Below are 20,127 nucleotides of genomic sequence, written 5' to 3' on the forward strand. Positions count from 1 at the left end.
GGACCGTGAGCCCGACTGGCCGCTCCTGGCAGGACGGACCGTCCGGTCTCTAGAGGGATGAGAGGTCTACAGGGTCCCGGGCACCCGGCGAGCCGTCATAACGGGAGCCTCCCTCCGGCTGTGATCAGCCTGGTGCGGCCAGTCGTTCCCCACATCCTGGTGGCCACGCCTTAAACAGGGGCGCAACGTTGACAGGTGACGCAGTGTGTGCCTGAGAGCCGCACGTGCTCTTCCTGTTGGCCCCCGGCTCTGCCCATCCAAACACGTGACGTGCGGCCCAAGGAGAAAAGGGGGAAAGCCAGGCCTGTCTGGGTCAGGAACCAGCCGGTTGGCGCCGGGTCCCCCTGGGTACCCACGCGCAGGCCTGGGCGCACCGGGTGGGCGGGCGGGCGGGCGGCGCGGGGGGCTCTTCTGCTGCCGCGGCCCTGGGCGGGGGCCCCGAGGCATCCCTGTGCCCTGTCTCCCCAGCGAAGCGGTTCTGCAAGGACGCCAGCCCGAGCAGCAGCGCCGCCAGCACCTACGCGCCCAGCAGCAGCAGCAACCTGAGCGGCGGCGGGAGCAGTGCCAGCAGCACGTGCAGCAAGAGCAGCTTCGACTACACGCACGACGTGGAGGCGGCGCACATGGCGGCCACGGCCATCCTCAACCTGTCCACGCGCTGCCGCGAGATGCCGCAGAACCTGTCCACCAAGCCGCAGGACCTGTGCGCCGCGCGGGTAAGCACGGGGGGGGCGCACCTGGCGGGGGGCGCACCTGGCGGGGGAGGCGCACCTGGCGGGGCGGGGCCTCGGCGCATCCCCACCACCCCCGCCCGCCCCGCGGCCTCAACGCCGAGGCGGCCTGGGAGCGCGGGGCCTGGGGGCGCCTTTTCCAGCGGGGAGCAGTCGTCAGGTGTTTGAGGGGCACGTGCCCATGGAGACCCTCCTCTTTAGGCCCCAGAGTCACTGCTGGAGACAAAGGACGCCAGGCTCCCCGCCTGGCGGTTCCGAGGGCTGCGCAGAGCATAGGAAGCTCGGGCAGCCGTGCGCCCCGGGCCCTGGGCAGGGGAGGGCGGGCAGCGCGGCGCTCCGATGGAACGCAGGACCGCGCCCCCCGGCCCAGCGCCGGGGCGCCAAGCAAGGGCGCGAGCCCCGCTGCCCCACGGGCTCCCAGCCAGGCCGCTCGGGCCGGCTTCCCTTAGGTCAAGACACCATAGGTGCCAGAACGGTGAGCAGTGCTTGGGGCGCTTCCTCGCCGACGGGCTCCGGCAGGAGAGGGAGTCCTGCGGCCGCCCCGGAGCCGCCCGGCGAGGCCCCTGGGTGGCCGGGGACGCAGGCGGCGCGCGCGCGCACATCGCGCCCTGGGGGCCAGCGCGCGGCCGGCGGGCCGGCACCTCCTCTCCAGGACAAAGGGTCTCTCCACCGCCCCGTGCTGCTGGGCGAGCGACACTGACCGTAGTTGTTAGAAAGAAGGGTGATTTGTATGAATGGAGAAAGGTCAGTAGTTTTATCTTTTGCAAAGGCTTTCCTCTCCGTTAATATTTTTATTCCTAGATTTTGGAAGAGTGTCAGGCATGCAATGTCCGTGGTGATCAGGGCTGCTGAAATGCGAGGCTAGCGTGGAGCAGATTCTGTGGCAAGGGGGAAAAAAAAGACTGTAACCCCTTCCAGTTTTTTCTCACTTTATTAAATTTAAACTAAGACAGAGAGAATTATGATCCAGCATGATGAAGGCTAAATTAGTATGAAAGCTGGAAACCAGGAGTGCACTTTGACAAGAAGAGTTCAGGCAGAATAATACGCTGTAATTTATCAAGGTAACAGCCCAAAGGACGGGGTTCTCATTCCCAGCGTCTTCCCTCCGCTATTACGTTCAGAGGAAAGAGCTGCTACATGTCTGAGCAGGCAGCAGCTTTCACGCCAGCTCTGAAATCAAATTGCTCAAGAGAGTATAACTCTCGGGGGAAAAAAATGGAGGTTGTCAGGGGGGATTTTGATTTTTCTCACTCTGTCCTCCACCTGCCCTTCCTTCTCTCCCTCCTCCTGAGAGGCAGGCTCTGAGGAATTCTTGATCTGTTTAAAGCATCACATTTAAAAAAAAAAAAAAAACCCTCACCCTGTACCTCTTCAGTTCTTCTCAAGCTGGTTGACTGAACTGCAGGTTTGCTGAAGCCTGGAGCAGGTCAGCCCGTGTTCGCTGCAGCGGGGGTGTGGGGCTCTGATCACCCATCTCCCTGCCTCAAAAGGGAGAAGTCTCTGCGTAGGGTTTTGTATTAGTAAGTAAATTCTATGTGGCGACTTTTGTTTTGTTTTGTTCACTACTATATACCCAGAGCCTGTGCCTGGTAGGACTCTACATATTTGTCCAAAAAATGGGGGAATAAAAGGAAGAAGAAAGTAAGTTCTAGTTCCTCGCCTCCATTCTTCCGAGTCATTGTGTTTTCCTCCCCTCCAAGTCCTGGAGCAGTAGCATCAATGACACGAGAGGAGGATTTTAAGTATGTGTATCTTTTAAAGTATATATGTATAATCTGTACACATACACACATACATTTCTGATCTCTTAAGAGGTGTTTGAACTGGAATAGAATTGACATTGGGCCCTTGTTTTTCTCCTGGCCAGGCTTATTTCTAAAAGCAGAGATGTATTAGGAGAAAAACATATAGATCTATGTAGATAAATGATAGAGAGATGATAGGTAAGTAAATAAGATAGAGAGAGAGATGGAGAGGCGATTCGTCGGTAAGGAGAGCGAGAGATGCCGGCGTGCATCCGCTCACCGGTTTCACAGCCACGCGTGCGCACGCACGACGGAGGAGGGGACCGCTCGCCTCCCCTCGAGCCTCCTGCACGTGAGGCTGCAGTGAGCGCTTCCCGTTCGAGCTGTGTGCTGGGGGGCCGTGGCCTGGGGGATGGGTGCGCATGGTCGCCGTGTCCTCTGTCTCGCAGACCCCTGACGTGGAGGTGGATGAGAACGGGACCCTCGACCTGAGCATGAACAAGCCGCGGCCGCGCGAGGGCTGCTGTCCCATCCTGACGCCCCTGGAGCCCATGTCCCCCCAGCAGCAGGCGCTGATGGGCAGCCGGTGCTTCCAGCTGAGCGAGGGCGACTGCTGGGACTTGCCCGTGGACTACACCAAAATGAAGCCCCGGAGGATCGATGAGGACGAGTCCAAAGAGATTACTGTACGTGCTTTTCATGGACTGCCCCCCCCCAACAACTCAGCAGGTGAAGTTGGCGCCACCGAGGGAAGATGCCCTTGGCACACGCCGTAACAGAAAGTGTCTTTTCTCTTTAAATACGGCCTTTAGCTGACGAGGGCTTAGAAGACATTTCTGGTTGACCCAGGATAGATTTGGGACTAACACTGATCAGAGTGAAACAAACCACCGACTCCTTTAAATGATGAATTTTATTTCCTAACAAATGTGTTTTGTTGCAAACCATTCCTCTAAGAAAATGCATAAACAGCCTACCAGTTCATTTTTCTGGGTGATAAGCTGATAGAATGCAGGGTTTCCCTTGCAGGTAGGGAATTACAAGGAGAGTCTTAAATACTTAAACAGTTAATTCCGGGCTGTTAATTAGCTGACTCATTGAAGCTAAGGACAGTGTCTGTTCTCTAAGAAACCTAAAATATGCAGAAGAGTATACTCCAGCCTAGAATAAGTCATTTTAGTACAATCATCTAAATCTTTGTTGGCTATAATATTACCAAAACACCTATGTCAAGAACACATTTTTGAAATAGTTACAATTTTCAAATTCAGATCATTAAAATAGTTATAATATCCTTTAGGCTAAGAAAATAAATGAAAAAAAATGTTCTTTATTAGACTGACTTTTTCTCCAGTGTTCAATTTTGAAAATTATGACATCTTCTTTATTCCCTGAAAACTGAAAATTCTTTTTTAACACATCAAAGAGAAAACATCTTCCTGAAACAGGGGGGTGGAGAAAAGGGAAACATTAGCTATTTGTAGGAATTGGCAGGGAAGACACCTGTTTATAAGGCCATTACGTTTAAAGCCTATTGTGTTTATTCTTCAAATTGATTTAAGTATCCAGGCATCTTAAAGGAGAATGGAATCTGAGTGGCAAGCTACATTCCAAAGTATTTTTTCTCTCCTATGGTGTTAAGTCGTTACTACCAAATAAGGCACGGTAGTTGAATCTCCAGATTTATTTTAATTAAAATTAAGCTCCCATAAAAGGATGGCAGTATTCCCATCATAAGCGTGTCACGAGTGGAAACCCTGCACTCCAGAAACACGTCTGCTGAACACCGCCACCTGGAGGAATCCCTAGGTTACTGCAAGGGGCCCCACTTAGCCAAAGTCCATACTTCCCATTTAAAAAAATAAAAAAAATGCTGCCTAGGAGTAATTTAAAATCACATCAACATGCTTGCCTTGGAACTTAAAGCACATAGAGTATTTCTACCGTGTGGAATACTTACCGAAGGTTGTGGGAAGCCCCAGTCACGACTATCTTTGGGTGGAGCGCGTCAGCTCCGCCCGTGGGTGCTGGGTCTTGCTGCAGGTGTTGAACCCGGGAGCAAGGTCCACTGGGCGGCCTCTCTGGCTGCCAGACCGCCTATCTGCCTGTCCTGTTGGTACAGCTGCAGGAATGTGAGTAAGGAGCTTGAATGTGCCCGCGGGCAGGTTACCCTAATTTTAGGACCTGAGAACGAGTGATGAGAAATTAAATTCCCTAATAGACGAGAGATGCTCTTTGAACGAAGCTGGGTTTGCGTCCCCAGGACGAGGGTGTACCGCGACCCTAAGGGTGAGGTTGGGAGAGGATGCAGGTCAGCCACCCGCCGGGGGACGCGGCCTCTGACCGCTGTGTCCAGCGGTCATCGGCACAGCCCTGAAGCTGTGTTTTGCCTGCAGCCGGAAGACCTGGATCCCTTCCAGGAGGCTCTGGAAGAAAGAAGGTACCCGGGGGAGGTGACCATCCCGAGCCCCAAGCCCAAGTACCCCCAGTGCAAGGAGAGCAAGAAGGACTTGATAACGTAAGCATGGCGCCAGGTGACATTCTCTCTTCCGAGCCTTCCCTCTCTTGGGCTTACCTCTAAACCGGGTCTGTATATGCCTTGCCGTTTGAGCATGCGACGTGCGCAGCGTACCAATGTCCCCAGCTGCCAGGCGGGTAGCGCGCGAGGCCAGCCGTGGACGCGCTTGCTCCGAGCGATGCTCTGTGCTGCGGAGACACCATGTCCGTGTAATCCCCTGCATTTTGCAGCTTTTCTCCAGGGCGCTTAACTCCCCGTGCAGACATTGCAGCTAAACTGGAAACAATGAAACTTTTTTCGAGTTTTTGGAAACACACTCACTATTTCGGCTGTTTCTGTTTTTGTCTGGTGGCAGATGTCCAACACCAAGGTGTGATGGGAGCGGTCATGTGACTGGTCATTACGCCTCACATAGAAGGTGTGCCTTCATTTTCCTCATGGTGGATCCTGTCTTTTCAATTTATTGTTTTCAGCTTACCTCAACAATGCTGTCCAAGTACAAACGTTGAAGTATGTGTCACCCCTTTAAGTGCTATATGTTGAGCTTCAAAAGCATGCTGATTGGCATGTTGTATAGTGCCTTTTATTCTGTAACACACGACCTAAATTTGGAAGATGATTTACCAGCACGTAGCCCAAACAGCACACACGTATTCGAATCTCATTTTTCAAACAGCTTCTGGAGAGACACGTTTCCTTACATTTTTACGGAAGCGTGAATTAGTGAATTATACCGAAAAATTCAATATACAGCACTTGCCCATCGCTTTTCTGCATTCAACTGTTTGATTTCAGTTTTATGTTGTGTCTGTTCGGGAACGCACGCTGCCGCGGGGCTACTCACCTGGCTCTTCTGGCCTGTCTTACAGTCTGTCCGGCTGCCCGCTGGCTGACAAAAGCATTCGAAGTATGCTGGCCACCAGCTCACAAGAACTCAAGTAAGATTTCGCCAAAATCCTTCTCTTTCTAAAAGCTGTTCGCTTAGTACTAACCAAAAGGTTGTGTCATTTGAAAAGAAAAACGTCTTTGAGAAGCCGCGGCGTGCGTCGGCACCTCGATTTGGCACGCACGGCTGGTCTTTGGGATTTTAGTCGCTTCTCTGGACAACCCGTCCGCCTCTCCCCTCTCATTTACCTCTAGCTTTTCACATTGCGTCCTTTCTCTATCTTGAATTTTCTGAAGCATACGCATTTTCTCTCCAGATGTGCGTGCACATGGGAGGGGAGTTTTACGAGTTACCCAGACTTTTAGGAAGTGATTGTAATGTACGAAGTCAAAAATTGATTTCTTAGGAGTCAGCATTTAATATGATTGTTTTAAAAATGGATATTTAAATAGTACGAATGACAAAAAAGCCACCATGATCCTAGCTAATTCCTTCAGCCCACTGTGGTCATAGCTGTTAATACTCATCAGGGCAGTGATAATTTACGGTTACCTAAGGCTTTCACCAGCGCACAGACAGCACGGCCCTCTCTCTCCTCTGCACCTGTAATTTTCTCTACACTTTCAGCATGAATCTGGTCAGCTACACTTACACCACCAGACTCAAGGTTTTCTTCCTTGTGAGTGTATATACATATATAGAGATATATAGGTATATAGATATACAGATACATAGATATACAGATATATATCTCACCATACTCAGTGCCTAGACAGGTTTTGGAAGAAGTCAGTCCAAGCCACAGACAGCGTATTAAGACCTCTGGTCATCGAGTAGGAGTGGACATTCAGGTGTCTCTCAGGAAAGAAGGGCAAGACTGGAACGTCCCACAACATAATGAGAACCAGGATTCCCACATAACTGCTTCTAACTACCTGGCCTGTTATAAAAATCATCGCTTCAGATCGCTTGGCTTCCCTTTTGTTTGGAAAAGGCTTTGTTTCCAACACAGAGAAAATGCTGTTTTCAGACCCCGCTGGACCCCTCTCCCTGGGCCCCGCCCCGCGCCCCCGCCCCCTCGAGCCAGACCAGAGCGTCCGCAGAGCGCAGGCTGTTTCACACCGTGTTGTTTCTTGCAGGCTCCCTGCCCAGGGCCCTAGCGCCATAGACCACCTGCTCATATTCAGGGACCTGCTGAACTAGCCCTCCCGTCACGAGGCCCTGGGAGCTCTCTTCGTGGCGTGTAGACACCAGGAGGCCATCCTCTTACTTAACAGCCGTAAGGTCTGTTGCCGTCCACGCGGTGCCTGACGGACAAATAGCTCTTAGAACCTCAGATGGACAGAATTAGCAAGAATCACCCAGGCCGCTCTGTTAAGACCTCCTTTTCCGTGGCTTGCAGCCGTATTCCCCTCACGATCAAAACGTGGTTACCTGCACCTGGAACGTGGTAACACATGAGAACGTGGCAACTTCCCTTTGGCTCTCTTGATGAGGAATGCTTTCCCATCTGCAGTTCCAACAGGCCAGCTATAAGCAGGAAAACAGCCTGTGGACCACTTGCATCTAGTGTGCTTCTCCTTGGTGGTCTCCAGACCCCGGAGACCAGAGTAGGCTTCCGACGGGTCTGGTTCTCATTGGTTTGCATCCCTTGACTTTGGGCTTAGAAGGGTGAGTTGATCTGAAGTTCCAGGCAGACCTGCTCCTCCTGCGGTGTTGGCACTCTCTTCTTGTCGTGTCTCTTCTTGGAGGAGGGTGTGACGGTCCACGCCACCAGCATCTTCAGAGTGCGGTCTGCCCTTCACATCCTCCTGGGTGGTGCTGGGCAGTCCATTCCCTCTTCCCAGCCTCCGCCTGGAGGGGAGGCCCTATCTTCCAGAGGGCGATGGCCTCTCCTGATTTAAGCGGATCTAAAAGTCACAGTCACCTGTACCTTGTCCCTTTTTCTGCGAACTGCAAAGGACAAATTTTCTAAAATGGTTTGTTTTTATGAATGGACCTTCAGAACTAGGGATTTCACTTCCGTGTCTGCTGTAAACAGTCTGATGTGTACATGACCATTTTTCACTTGAAGATAAGTCTTTCTCAACTGAGGAAACCACAGATTATAATGGGTTTTCTTCCTTTAATCTTTTAATTGAAGACACCCTCCATCCATGGCTTTTTCATGTGGGTCACAAAGGCCTTGCCGTGCACTGGAGCAGAGGTTAATCCCTGTAGGATTTGCAACTGCCTTCTCTAGAATAATTCACGCATGTGCCCTTTCCCATAGCTCCTCTTTACATGGGTATTTTAAAAGCTTTGGTCAGTTCCCAGTGCACAGCCTCTTGCCTGATGGAGAGTCCTTGTGTGATGCGGTGATCTCCACTTCTTCATAGAGACACCTTAGGAAGTGCGTCCCAAGGGCTTCAAAAGTTTTCTCTCTTCTGCATCAGCTAAGACACAGAACCTCTGGGAACGTTCCTCTTGTCACTTCTAACGCTGAATTCTGTTAGCTGGCCGTTGACGGGACATTCTTGATCTCAGACAGACGAGTTTTGCGAGATACGCTCTGGATTTTGGGTCCTCCATCCTCTTGAACTTCCTGAGACGTTGCTCTGTTCTTATCCAGAGCAGTGCATGTGGGACAGTCCTAAAGAGCAGCCGGTCACTTTGTCAACTTATGTACAACATAGAAACTGAACATGTATTAAAATGTGATGTGTTCGTGAATTTCACCCAAACTCTGCAGCTAGTGCTTTCTCGTCCCGGTCCGTCTGGTGTAGAGAGCAGGTCTGTGGCTGGGCAGGGAGGCAGGTGACAGCACCGTGGCGGGAGGCTGGGGGAAGCCCCAGAGGCAGGGGAGGGGACCCGAGATGGCTGCGGCGCAGCACCCCAAGACCAGCAGACACCTCCCCCCAGCCTGGTTCTTATGATACGGCATGGACTCCCAGGAACCCGCTCCACCCCCCATAGAGGACGCCTGACTGTGATGGTCATTGAGACCCCAGGCCAGGGGGGGAAAAAGAATAGAATTGTCCAAATGAATGTGATTTTCTGGTGAGAACTCTGCCTAACTGGAGCTCTGATTCTCAAGGGAAGTTTCTCCTCTAAAAATTTCACTGGCTAAGATCACCTGAAAGTAGCAACTTGAAAGAGCTTGGGAATCACATCACATTATCCTCAGCTTTTTTTTTTTTTTTTAAAGAAACCACATCCTCCCAGCCAGGAATTCTTCTTCCTACTTCCAGATGTATGGTCAGCGCAGACACGGGCATCATGCAGGTGTCTTAGCCGCCTCTGCGGCCAGCTTAAACCGAGTCAAAACTGATTTCGACCAGAGGCAATGAGCGGCAGACCTGGACCCCCAGCGGGCGCCCCTGTGTGCGGGCCTGGGGCAGCCTCAGTATCCCTGAGCCGTCCTAGGGGCCCAGGATGCCCCGGTTGGCGTGGGCCCTGGCAGGAGAGGGCAGCGCCTCTCCCCGGCTCCCTTGCTTCCTCGTGCCTGGACTTGGATTTTCTCCTCCTGGGGCGGGGGCGGTCCTCCTTGGGGTCCTCTGCCTTTACGACGTTTTCGTGGATTCTGCCCTTCCGGGGCATGTCTCCCAGGTGTTTTCACCTTAGACAGAGAGCAATTTTAACCACATACACCAAACACAAAACAAAAAAACCCTTTTTTAAAAACCTGGTTACATTTATTTAAATCAGCGAATGACACTGTTGAACTTAGGCCCCAGGATGACCTTCCTCTAAAGGCTCCTCACGTCTAGACTTGCCGCGGGCTGCTCTCTCCCAGGAATCCAGGAATGTGGCGCCGGCGTGGGGGCGAGGGGGGCATCTCCCGGGATCTGACGGAGCGCGCGGCGGGGCGCCTGTGACCCACGGCCTCGGGCCTCGCCGGGCGCGCGTCTCCGTCCCCGCGCAGGGGGCCGCCCGCGGCCGACGCGCCCCGAGGCTCCGGCCCGGCCGGCTGCGGGGCAGGCGATGGGCGGCCTCCCTCTCGGGGTTGGGGGGGCCCGGATGTCCTCCGCAGGCTAGAAAACCCTTCTGTTCTGCAGCCGCGGGGCCGCCCGGGGCGCGCGAGTGCGAGTGCGTGTCGCGGGGACAAGCGGCGCGACCTCGCGAGTTGGGGCGCCCGTGGCGCCGCAGGAGACCCCCCTCACCCCGCTCCCCGGGGCCGCCCGGAGCCCCCCGCGCGGCGGTGCGCACGGCGCTTCTGCTCGACCGGCCCTCGGGAAGGCGGGGCGCGGACACCCTGGCCCGGCGGCCGCCTCCACGCTGCACCCAGGTGCCCTCCGCATGCCCCGCTCGCACACGCACACTCACACTCGCGCACACTCACACATGCACACTCATCCACACGCACACTCGCACACACGCACATTCACGCACACTCGCACACGCACACACGCACACTCACACTCGCGCGCACACACTCGCGCACACTCACACACGCACACTCGCACACTCACGCACACACTCACGCTCGCGCACACACACTTGCACACACACTCGCAGACTCACGCGCACTCACACACATGCGCACACACTCACGCACTCGCACACATGCACTCACACATTCACAGACACACTCAAACACACTCACACGTACAGACGCAGACACATTCACACACTTGCACACGCAGAGACACACAGACACACACACTCACAGACACAGAACACACGGACACACAGACACACTCATGCGAGTGAACACACAAACACGTAGTAAATAAAGCGAAGCCTCCCGCGCAGATCTGGGCTCGCTGAGTTTCCTGCGGCGCTGAGGGAGGGTCTGGAGGACAGCCTGGGTGTCTCTGTGTCTGTGACCCGCGGACTCGTGCACGGTCAGCACCGCAGGGGCCGCCTCCCCGGACGCTGGCCGGGCTGGCACGTGCCGCTGGGTTGTTTGCTGCTCTAGCTGGATCTGCCAGGAATCTGCTTCTCTTTCTAACAGCCCGCATTAGACCCAGATTATTAAGGGAGCGCTCCAGGGGTTTGGGTTTGGGGTTGTGTTTTAATGGCCTTTAACCATATTCACACGCAAATCAACCAGAAACAAAACAAAGCCAAAAAAGAAAAAAGAACCTTGATGTTTAATTTGCTTTATAGAGGGATCTGTGCTTTGCAAAAGCATCTGTGGAGCTCTCTGGCAGATTCGAAATGCCTTGTTATTCTCCACCGGCTTGCACATGTGGGTGCAGGTTGTGGGGAGGTTTGCAGAGTGAAAAACCAGACTTAAGTCACCCAAGAAAGGCACAGATGTGGCCGGGAAGTCGACTGGTCAAGACACGGCTTTGTGTCAGTAGACTCTCTGTGCAAAACAAAACACAAAGCACGGCCTCTCTGGTCAGAGGGGCGTGGAGCCCTCCCCTGTGAAATGGGGGCGTCCCGATACCCGGCTCCCTGTAGACGTTCAGCAGAGCCATCGTCACCAAGACAAGACACGCAAGTCCCACAGCTCGTGCTAAATGGTTGGCTGTGTGACAACATTAAGCAGAATTCAAAGGAGGAAAACGTAAACCTTCATTTCAAGTTTGCTGGATGCCTTTGTGCCCCTTACCTTTTGTAACCTCCTTGAAGTACGAACTTTAATTCACTCCAAAATCTTTTGAGCCTCTGGCTTCGGAGGACTTTACAGCAAGCCCTTTAATTTATAAAGAAAAATAAAGAGAGGAAAGACATTGCGGCGGTTACCCCTGTTGACACACGCAGCAGGGGTGGTCCCTGCAGAATGGGGTGCCCACCTGGGTTCTCCCTGCCATGTTTCTGCAGATCCTGTGTGTACATGTGCGTGTGCACACGTGTGCAGGCTAGCACAGGTGTTCTCACGTCTGGTTAGCACGTGGGCACTTCCTGCTGCCTGGGCATCGTCTCTGCCCTCTGTACTCACATCCCCTCAGTGAAGAGGGACGTTTGGCAAAGTCCCTGAGCTTCCAAGTGGAAGTAGAAACCGGGAGAGGGCATTTCCCGGAAAACCATAAACCGAGCTGTTTCATTCTTTCATTTTAAAAACTTGTAATCTGCACTCAGAGATAAGACACTGTTTCTGACCTCAAGTCCCCATGTCCAGTATTTGCAGCCACCGAGGAAACCGTCCCGTGCAGGGCGTCCCGGGAGGTGGACGGTGGGGGGGTGGGGGGACAGCTGGGGAGCAGCAGGGCTTGGGCCGGTGGGACACGTCCTGGCAGCCAGGACCCCGAGCTCAGCTGTGCCGGGCGTGGGCAGCAGGTGGACCTGCAGGGGCAGGAGGAGGCCGTGCAGGAGGGTCGCGGCGGGGGGGGGTGAAGTGAGGGGCCCGCAGAGCTGGGGGAAGGATGGTCCGGGCAGGGCTCTGGAGCCCTGTGCGCGCCCTGCTCAGCCAGCGGAGGGGGTGGAGGCAGAAGGGAGCCAGGTGGTCAGCTCTGCAGTCCCTGCAGACCGGGCACCTCTGGCTCAGCCGGCGTCCTGGGCTCCATCCGAGGGGCCAAGGTTGAAACAAGGCTCATGGCAGATGGTTGTGCCACCCCACGGGAAGGCGCCTTGGCTTGACCCCTGTGCTCTCAGGGTCCCCTCGGGGCCTTCTCTGCTCAAAATGAAGGATTTGCGGGACAGCCGCAAGGCGGCCCTAAAACCTGGTCCTCGCCAGCTCCTAGAAACTGAATGTTCGAGCTGTTCACCGGTGCTTCATCATCCGTTTTCATCAAAACTGAATGAAACGTGGTGAACGTGGACAAGATCCCCGATCCACTATCGGCTAAGTCACAAAATAATCTAAGTCTTGTGTGAAAGCTCTGTAGACCTGAACCGTCATCAGGGCCCCTGGTCGAGGGGAGGGGTTTCGCTGCAGCACCGCGTCCCGGAGAGGCAGAGGCAGCGCCCTCTTTTGTTAACGGCAGGGTAGATTCGACTGGCATCCGTGTTTTGTTTCACCTTCAACCTGTCTTACCTTCTGTCTTCTGGGCTAAAGCTCTCTCTCCTGCCACCTGAACAGTCCACACACTGGCGGTTTAAAGACCAGCTGGCAGTGGCCGCCGTGTGTGCCCTGAGCGGCAGGAGCCCACGCCCTCCCGGGGATGGGGCTGAATTTCTAATTTAAGGCTGGCCTTGAGATTGTTGTGTTTTTTTCTTGTGACAAAGTTGGGGAAGGTTTTAAATCCACAATAAGGCCATGGGGAAGACCTTTCTTACGAAATATTTCATAGCATTCTGTTCCTCCGGGAAGTTTTACAGACATCAGGCAGTACTAAATGATACTAATTATTTCTCAGTAATTAAAACACAATTTGTCACCTAATCCAAGCTAAAATAATCCACCCTATACAAACTATTCGAAAATTACTCTTTCAATAAATGTATTTTTTAACGGCAAAATTACTTTTCTTTATAAAATTAAGAATATAAAAATAAAACATACTGCATATTTGGTGCATGTGAACAGAAGGAGAAATGTATTTTCCTTACAATTTTGAATACCACAGTTTTAAGGGTATTTTAAATGTATCTTCATATTATTTACATATACTGTCTGTCAATGTGTAAACACACACGTACGTGAGTACACGTATTTTGTTATCTGTGTCGTGAGGCCAGGATTCGAAGCCGAACACGTGGCCCTTCAGAAAACACGTTGAACTGTCTGAGTCTTCTCCATACATTACATCCAGTTAAATTTGGCCTTTCCCAATTATTGGGAATCTGGTCCCATTCTCATCCCACTCTGGGCTCCTCTGGAGCGATTCTGAGAAATGACCCTTCAAGCTCCGCGGCGGGCGTCCACCCCCGGCCCTGAGCTGCGTGAGAAGCTGCTTCTGTGGCGGAAATGAATGTCTGGCCGTAAGGAGTAGGTTACATTGGACTTTCATTGTAAATTTGAGGTTTTTTGCCAGTAAACACGTCACTAATTTACAGTTCCCTGGAGCGAAATGAGCGAAATTGGAAATAAAGTAGATGTTCCCTTTGGGAAATTATGGACAAGGATTTTGGAGGGCATTTTTTCCTGGCAGTTTCAGGAACGAGAAGCATTCTCTTCGGGTTTCTTTCTTGATTGGAAAGCCCGACTCTGAGGGGACGGAGGGGGTGCTGGATGGGCCCCGGGAGCGGAGACGCTGGTGAGGTGCCTGCCACCCGTCTGTGCGTGTGGCCATCTGTGTGTGTTAAGCTGTCAGTGTTTGTCCCTAAAGGTGATCCCTGATCTTCCAGGAGCCACAGTTCAAGGAAAACCACGTCCCTTCCATTCTAGTCTCTTTTTTTTCATTTTTACGAAAAGAGACGTGTCCCAGGCGCCCGTGGATTCTGCTCCTCTGTCTCCAGGCAGCCCAGGTGTTTAATCTTGTTCTCTGTCCACAACAATCCGGGCGCCCGCAGAGAAAACTTGAGACTATTGCAGAGCGAGATGAGAACGCCCACCCTTAGCTGGCTTTTTTAAGGAAAAAAAAGTGCAGATACTTCCTAATAATCAACATGAAGATGTAGTTTGGCCTTAGGATATGAGTGTCTACGAGCCTGTCCAACGGGACTTCCAGGGACGGACACGTCCAGGGTGGAGCCACCGCCCCGCAGGCCCCTGAGCACCTGGCGAGGCCACTGTGGCCGCGGAGCTGCATTTCTAGTTGCACGTAGTTTTATCCATTCAGACTTAAATAGCCACCCCTGTCAAGTGGGCAGCCTCAGTGGACAGCGCCGCATAGAACCTTAGACCTCACGGATGTTGTTCCTTGTAGTTCTACTACATTTTAATACACATTCAGGAATATTTTACTCCTACAGCTGAAAAGTGTATGGTTTTTCTGTGTCTGTGTACTCAACATTTTTATTATATTTTTAAACCACTGACCAATAGGTCAGTCCTTTTATATTTACATACTGTCCTCTTTTAATGTAATGCCATTTACAGACCCATTAAAAGGAAATATTATGTACGTTTCACAGGGTTTTTTCAGAACAGAATATTTACTTGTTGCACCAAAACCTCGCTGTTTCAGGCCATTCAGGCAGATTCAATGTGAGGTCGTGGAAAGCCTCTGTTACTTTAAAACGCGAATCGACTTTATCCCTTCCAAACGTGTGCGGAAACTCAGCTCTGTTAGGCGGGGGTGCGCAGGGACCGCACACGCCGGAGGGGCAGGTGGGGGTGGAGGCCGGCACCCACGTGCTGGAAGCCCGGCTCCGCGCCCCTCGCTCGCCTGCCCGGGGCGGTGCGGCTCCTCCAGGCGGGGCCCGGCCGTTACCCGCGCGGGGTCCCGACTCGCTCGGCTCCTCTTCAGCCCGGGGCCGCAGACAGCAGCTCGGTCTCGGCCTCCGCGGCACGAGGCCAAGGGCCCCCCACCTCTGCTCCGTGCTCCCCCCGGCTCCGTGCCCCCCCACTCCGTGTCCTCCCCCCCGGGCTCCGTGCCCCACCCGCCGCTCCATGCCCCCCCAGGTCCGTGCTCCCCCCGGGGCGTGTGAATGACGGCTTCTCACCCCCCGCCCCCGGCCCCTGAGGTCAGGCAGCGATGGCGCATCGTCCGGCCGCCTTGTGTCCAGCTGAATCGTATCCGACGTGGGTCTGCCCCCGTGGGCGGGTGGGGGGGCGCTTCGCTAAGAGGGGCACTGTGCTCCTGACAAGACCAGGGCATTTTTCACTGAGTTTTTGGAAACGAATCTAATATAAGCTTCAGAGATTGAGAAAGTGGGGGAAGAAAAATGGTATCTAATCTCATCTCTCTAGTATGCGTGTTGACTTCATGCATCACATCTCTCAAGGGTCTGGAAGCCTGCTTCTTGGGTGCCCTGTAGGTCATGGAGTCTTTATAGCTGCCTGATATTCTGGGGGGGACGGGGGGTCCTGTAGCTTCCCTCTTGACCTGGAGCGACCCGCGCACGCAGACCCCCGGCCCCGGAACGCGGGCGGCTGGCGTGTGCACGGCCCCCCGGCCTCGGCCCCGTGAGCCGCCGAGGCCGTCTCCGTGCCTTTAGGGTGGTCGGGGACCACGGATGGGCCGGGCCGGCGCCCCGTGAAGTGAGGTGATGAGCTCTGCGCACGCCCAGCTCGTGTCGTGGACCCCACAGCTCCCGTGGATAAGCCTTAAGCGAGGACATCAGGCCAAGGGCATGTGCTCTTCCCTGGGATCCAACTCCGGGGTGCGGCCGGGGAAACAGCAGGGGCACAGCCCTCGCGCTTGCAGGGACCCCCGGGGGTCCGAGGAGGGGCAGCCCGGGGAAGGCTCCAGAACAGGAAGCAGAGCGTGGGGGGTCAGGTCCCATCGGGCGCTCCCACTCCACCTGCAGGACGCTGAGCTCCACTCCGAGGGAGGTGGGTTTCAGCACCATGGGGACAGACGTTGCCTGACATCTTCCACTCATCGCTGCAGTTCCCACGCAGAGGATGGCTTGTGGGACCGCAAGGGTGACAGGGAGGCCCGCTGGGAGGCCTTGGCGACCGTGCGAGTTGGAGATGACCCCACAGGCGAGGTCAGGAGCAGAGCCGGTGCGAGGAGCGGCCAGATTCCGGGGGATCTGCCAGGGGACCGCGATGTGGGGGGTGAGAGGGCGTGAGTGCCCCCCAAGGTGCCCCCAGCACCTGTGCTTCCAGGAAAGAGGAGGAGCCTCGGGCGAGACTCAGACACAGGAGCCACCTGTCGAGGGTTGAGTGTCCTCGGTGCTCAGGACAGGGTCCTGTGAGCACGTGCGGAGCTCGGGGGAAGCGGGGGCTGGAAACCTGGATGTGGAGGCTGTCAGCACACACAGGGCGATTAAAGCTGCACAACTAGGACACTGAATCCCCAGGAGTGTGTGTCCGCGGAGAAAACGAGGACCAGGACCCCGACTCAGCCTCTGGGTCTCCTGTTCTGACTCCGTGGGAGGGGCCCGGGGTGCCCCGATCGCTTCCTGGAAGTGGAGATGATCACAAAACTTCCAAGTCCCGTCACAAACGTGTCCCCTCCGATGTCCGGCTGTCCCTGCGTGTCCCCCCCGTCCCTCCCACGAGAGCAGGGCCGCACCGGAGACTTCCCGCGGACGGACGGTGGCAGCCGGCCCGCACACCCTGCCTTGGGCTGTGCTTCGACAGAACGGCATTTCAGAAATGAAAACTGCGTCCGACGTGTGACGATAGTGTGACGGCTGCGGGACGGTTCCCGCGTGGCTGTGATGATGCGTCAGAGGGACAGGACCCCCGTCCGGTGGGGGCTTCCCCTGCCTGCTTTCCCCCGACGCCCCCTCTTCCGGCCGGGCCCCGTGGACGCGTCAGGCTGCGGCTGGGCAGATGCACCGGGAGAAGGTCGGGAAAGCGTGAACACGAGGGTCTTTCAGAGGAGATGCTTCCGGCAACGATCTGATTATCCAGCGGTGCCGCTTCCGCTCTTGCTGTGAGGACCACATCCACGCTGATGTCTGGTGACCACCAGCTCGGCATCCGGCAGGGAGGGAGGGCCGTGAGGCTGGATGTCCTTTCATGGGAGAAGCGCCTCGGTTTCACCTTGAGCATAGATTTGCAGACCATTTCACCTTGGGGCTTGAAGGTTGCTTGAGAGATCCTGAGCTGCGTGTTTCTTGATTCTTCAAATAACTGTCTACAAGGTATGCATACTTCATGGTACACGAACTTTCCGGTGTCCTCCCCTCCTCGCCCTCTGCAACGCAGGCAGGTCCCCTTGAGATGACCTTCCTTGACCCTCCTCTCAATCCAAATCCCGCCTGTCTGCTGGAGCCCAGCTCCGGAGCCAGGTCCGCCCTCCACGGAGCGGCTACTCCCCTGACCGGGGCTTCGGTCCCACACCCCCCACCCCGGCGCCCTGGCTTCTTTCTGCAGCGCGTGTTCCGTCTTATGCTGTGGCTGTGCGGTCACCTCCCCTGAGGGCACCACTGGGGGCCTCAGCGTCCGGCCCCTCCTCAACAGCAGGCTGCCCTGTGCAGGGACACCGAGCCTTTGAGTGGACGAGTTAATGAATGAATCAGAACCAGCCGATGTGTGCGACACAGCCTTGTAAGGAGCCTGTGAGTCCTGCAGGGAAAACGACGGAGGACAGGCAGTGGGGTCAGTAGACAGGCCAGCCAGGTGGCCTTGGGCAGGCGCGGCCACAGCTCTGAGCCCCAGGCCTCCCAGGTGAAGGGAGGGGATTCGGCCAGATGACCTGGAGGGTTCCAGTTAATTCGGAACCGCTGTCGCCCTGGGTGGAAGGGAGGCAGTGGTGGCGGGCGAGCTCTGTGAGGTCACCTTGGCACAGGGCACAGAGCTGCACGAGGGTGGCATCGGGGGCTGGGCCACGTGGAGGAGAAAACCCGGCAGCACCTGCAGGACCCGGCCCCCATCTCGTCCTGCCGCTGCCGCCGCGTGCAGCGCCGCCGGCACCGGGACCGGGACGTCCGCGTGAACAGCGGAGGGAGGACATAAGCTCTCGGCCGCCGGCCGGGCCGCCGGGGAGGAGGCAGCGTCGCCGTCCAGCGGGAGGCCACGCTGCCCGCCGCTGTGCCCTGAGCCCTCAGCAGCCTCGCCGCGTCCTCGGGGGGTCTGAGCTCAGCCCTGAAGAGGTGGGGCCGCCCCTCGTCCCTCTCCGGCCCGCCGCCCGCTCAGTCGGCAGCAGGGAGGGCGCGGAGGACCCTTTGCAGGTGGGGACTGGACACTTAAGGGAAGGAGGAACTTACATCTTCTCACTTGTAGCCGCCCCACGTTCCAACGCGTCTAAGACAAAGAAAATGAGCTTCACCTGTTTTCAAGACCTGGGCTCTTTGTGAAGCAGTGAGAGGAGGGAATCGGGGCACCTCCGTGGGTCCCCCCTCCGCCTCCTCCCTCCTGGCTGTGGCTTCTCTCCTGCAGCCCCCTCCCCCATAGGTCCCCGCTCTGTCGTCCCTGGCCGTCCCTCTCCAGCACCTGTGATGTGTGTCCGATGGAAGAGACGTGTCCTTGCTGAGATTCTGAGTTCGTACATTTTTAGGCCAAACAGCGTGTCTATGTTCTCTTCTCCAAAGCTCTGGGCTCCCAAGGAACTGTGTACCTGTTCTTTGGACTTCCCATTTTTGTTTCTCTGTGTTAAACGGAACGTGCGGTGTTTTCAGTTTAGCTCTCCCAGCACGTGCGGTCAGGGCTGCCTGGGGGCCGCAGGCACGGCACCCAGGACGGGGCCTGGGTCACACGCGCTGGGCGTGTGCTTGGGGACTGAACTTCAGTCATTGTTGCTAATTCTGGCCTCTCCCAGGGGAGGTCTGTCTCTGCTCCTTGGCGCCCTCCTGGCAGACGCGGCCCGCGTGGCTCGGTCGTCTTCTCTCCGCATACCTGGGGTCCTGGCCTTCTCGCTCCGCTGTCTCTACTTTTCTCCCCTTTCACATCGTGACAAGCCTTGTTCACCCTTGAAAATGCCTGTCTTGGGCTTTTAGTTCCCCGGGGATATCAAATGGAGCCCGGCTCTAGGTTAAGTAGAAATAATTTAAAATTGTGTTTATTGCTCCATTGCGAGTATTTGAGATCTATCATCTACTTTCTTTGGAAAATTGTCTTACGAATCCCGTCAGGATATTTCAGGCACCTTAATAAAGAGCCCTCACATACGCTCAGATCAGGTGAGAAAAGACGAAAGATCCCATGGACGCTGGTCACTCGCGGATTGGCCATCACTAACCTTGACCAGTATCTCAGCAGGGCCATTGCTCAGGTGGGAGGGAAATAAATCAGGTGAGGAACCGTCATAAATGTGCTCAAGGAAAGGAGGTGAGGTTGAGGGAGATCGGATGGTCCAACCAGATCTATCAGCACAGACAGAGATACAGACTTATCCAGATACGTCTCTCTGTACACAGATTGTGGGAAATGACATAAAGTCTCTGCTCTGTAACTTTCAGACTGTGTGCTATTAAACTCGTTATGTAATCTAAAAAAATGAAGTAAAATAAAGACCCCCTCCAAGACCTGGAGGCATTTAAACACCTCCGGGTTTTGAAAGTGCGATGTAAGAAGACCGCGCGCGTCAGGAGGTGGCGCTGTCCCCCCGGGCGTGCGCCCCCCTGCCCCAGCGTCAGTGGCAGGGCCGCGGCTTGGCAGCGAGCGCCCCACGCCGGCCTCCTGGCTGCGGGCCTTGCACCTGCCACCCACAGCGGGGCGGCCCCTCCGGGCTCCCTGCGTGCAGGGCAGGGCGCTGCGGCCTCCCCACCCCAGGGGCTGGTTACAGGCATGAGACGGGCTCCTGTCTGTCAAGCGCGCGGGACAGCCTGGCTCCCAGAAAAAGTGTGATAAGAGCGTCTTAATGAGCGGCCGCGGTCTGAGAGGAGACAGAGAGACGAGAACAGCCCGGGAGGCCTGGTGGGCCGGGCCGA

The 20,127-nt window shown here is 55.4% G+C and overlaps 1 protein-coding gene across 5 annotated transcripts in view; it reads left to right on the forward strand.

Moving 5' to 3' along the window:
- MYT1L (myelin transcription factor 1 like) overlaps positions 1 to 20,127 on the forward strand; it is a 136,543-nt gene that overhangs the window by 63,718 nt on the left and 52,698 nt on the right. For all 5 annotated transcript variants that reach the window (XM_057741706.1, XM_057741705.1, XM_057741702.1 and 2 more), the window contains exons 10-13: positions 469 to 716; positions 2,929 to 3,165; positions 4,876 to 4,997; positions 5,867 to 5,935. In XM_057741706.1, the coding sequence (XP_057597689.1) occupies positions 469 to 716; positions 2,929 to 3,165; positions 4,876 to 4,997; positions 5,867 to 5,935 (676 nt within the window). The remainder of the gene's footprint in view (positions 1 to 468; positions 717 to 2,928; positions 3,166 to 4,875; positions 4,998 to 5,866; positions 5,936 to 20,127) is intronic.

Source organism: Hippopotamus amphibius, chromosome 7 (genome assembly GCF_030028045.1).
Source record: "Hippopotamus amphibius kiboko isolate mHipAmp2 chromosome 7, mHipAmp2.hap2, whole genome shotgun sequence".
In the NCBI taxonomy this organism is placed as follows: Eukaryota; Metazoa; Chordata; class Mammalia; order Artiodactyla; family Hippopotamidae; genus Hippopotamus; species Hippopotamus amphibius.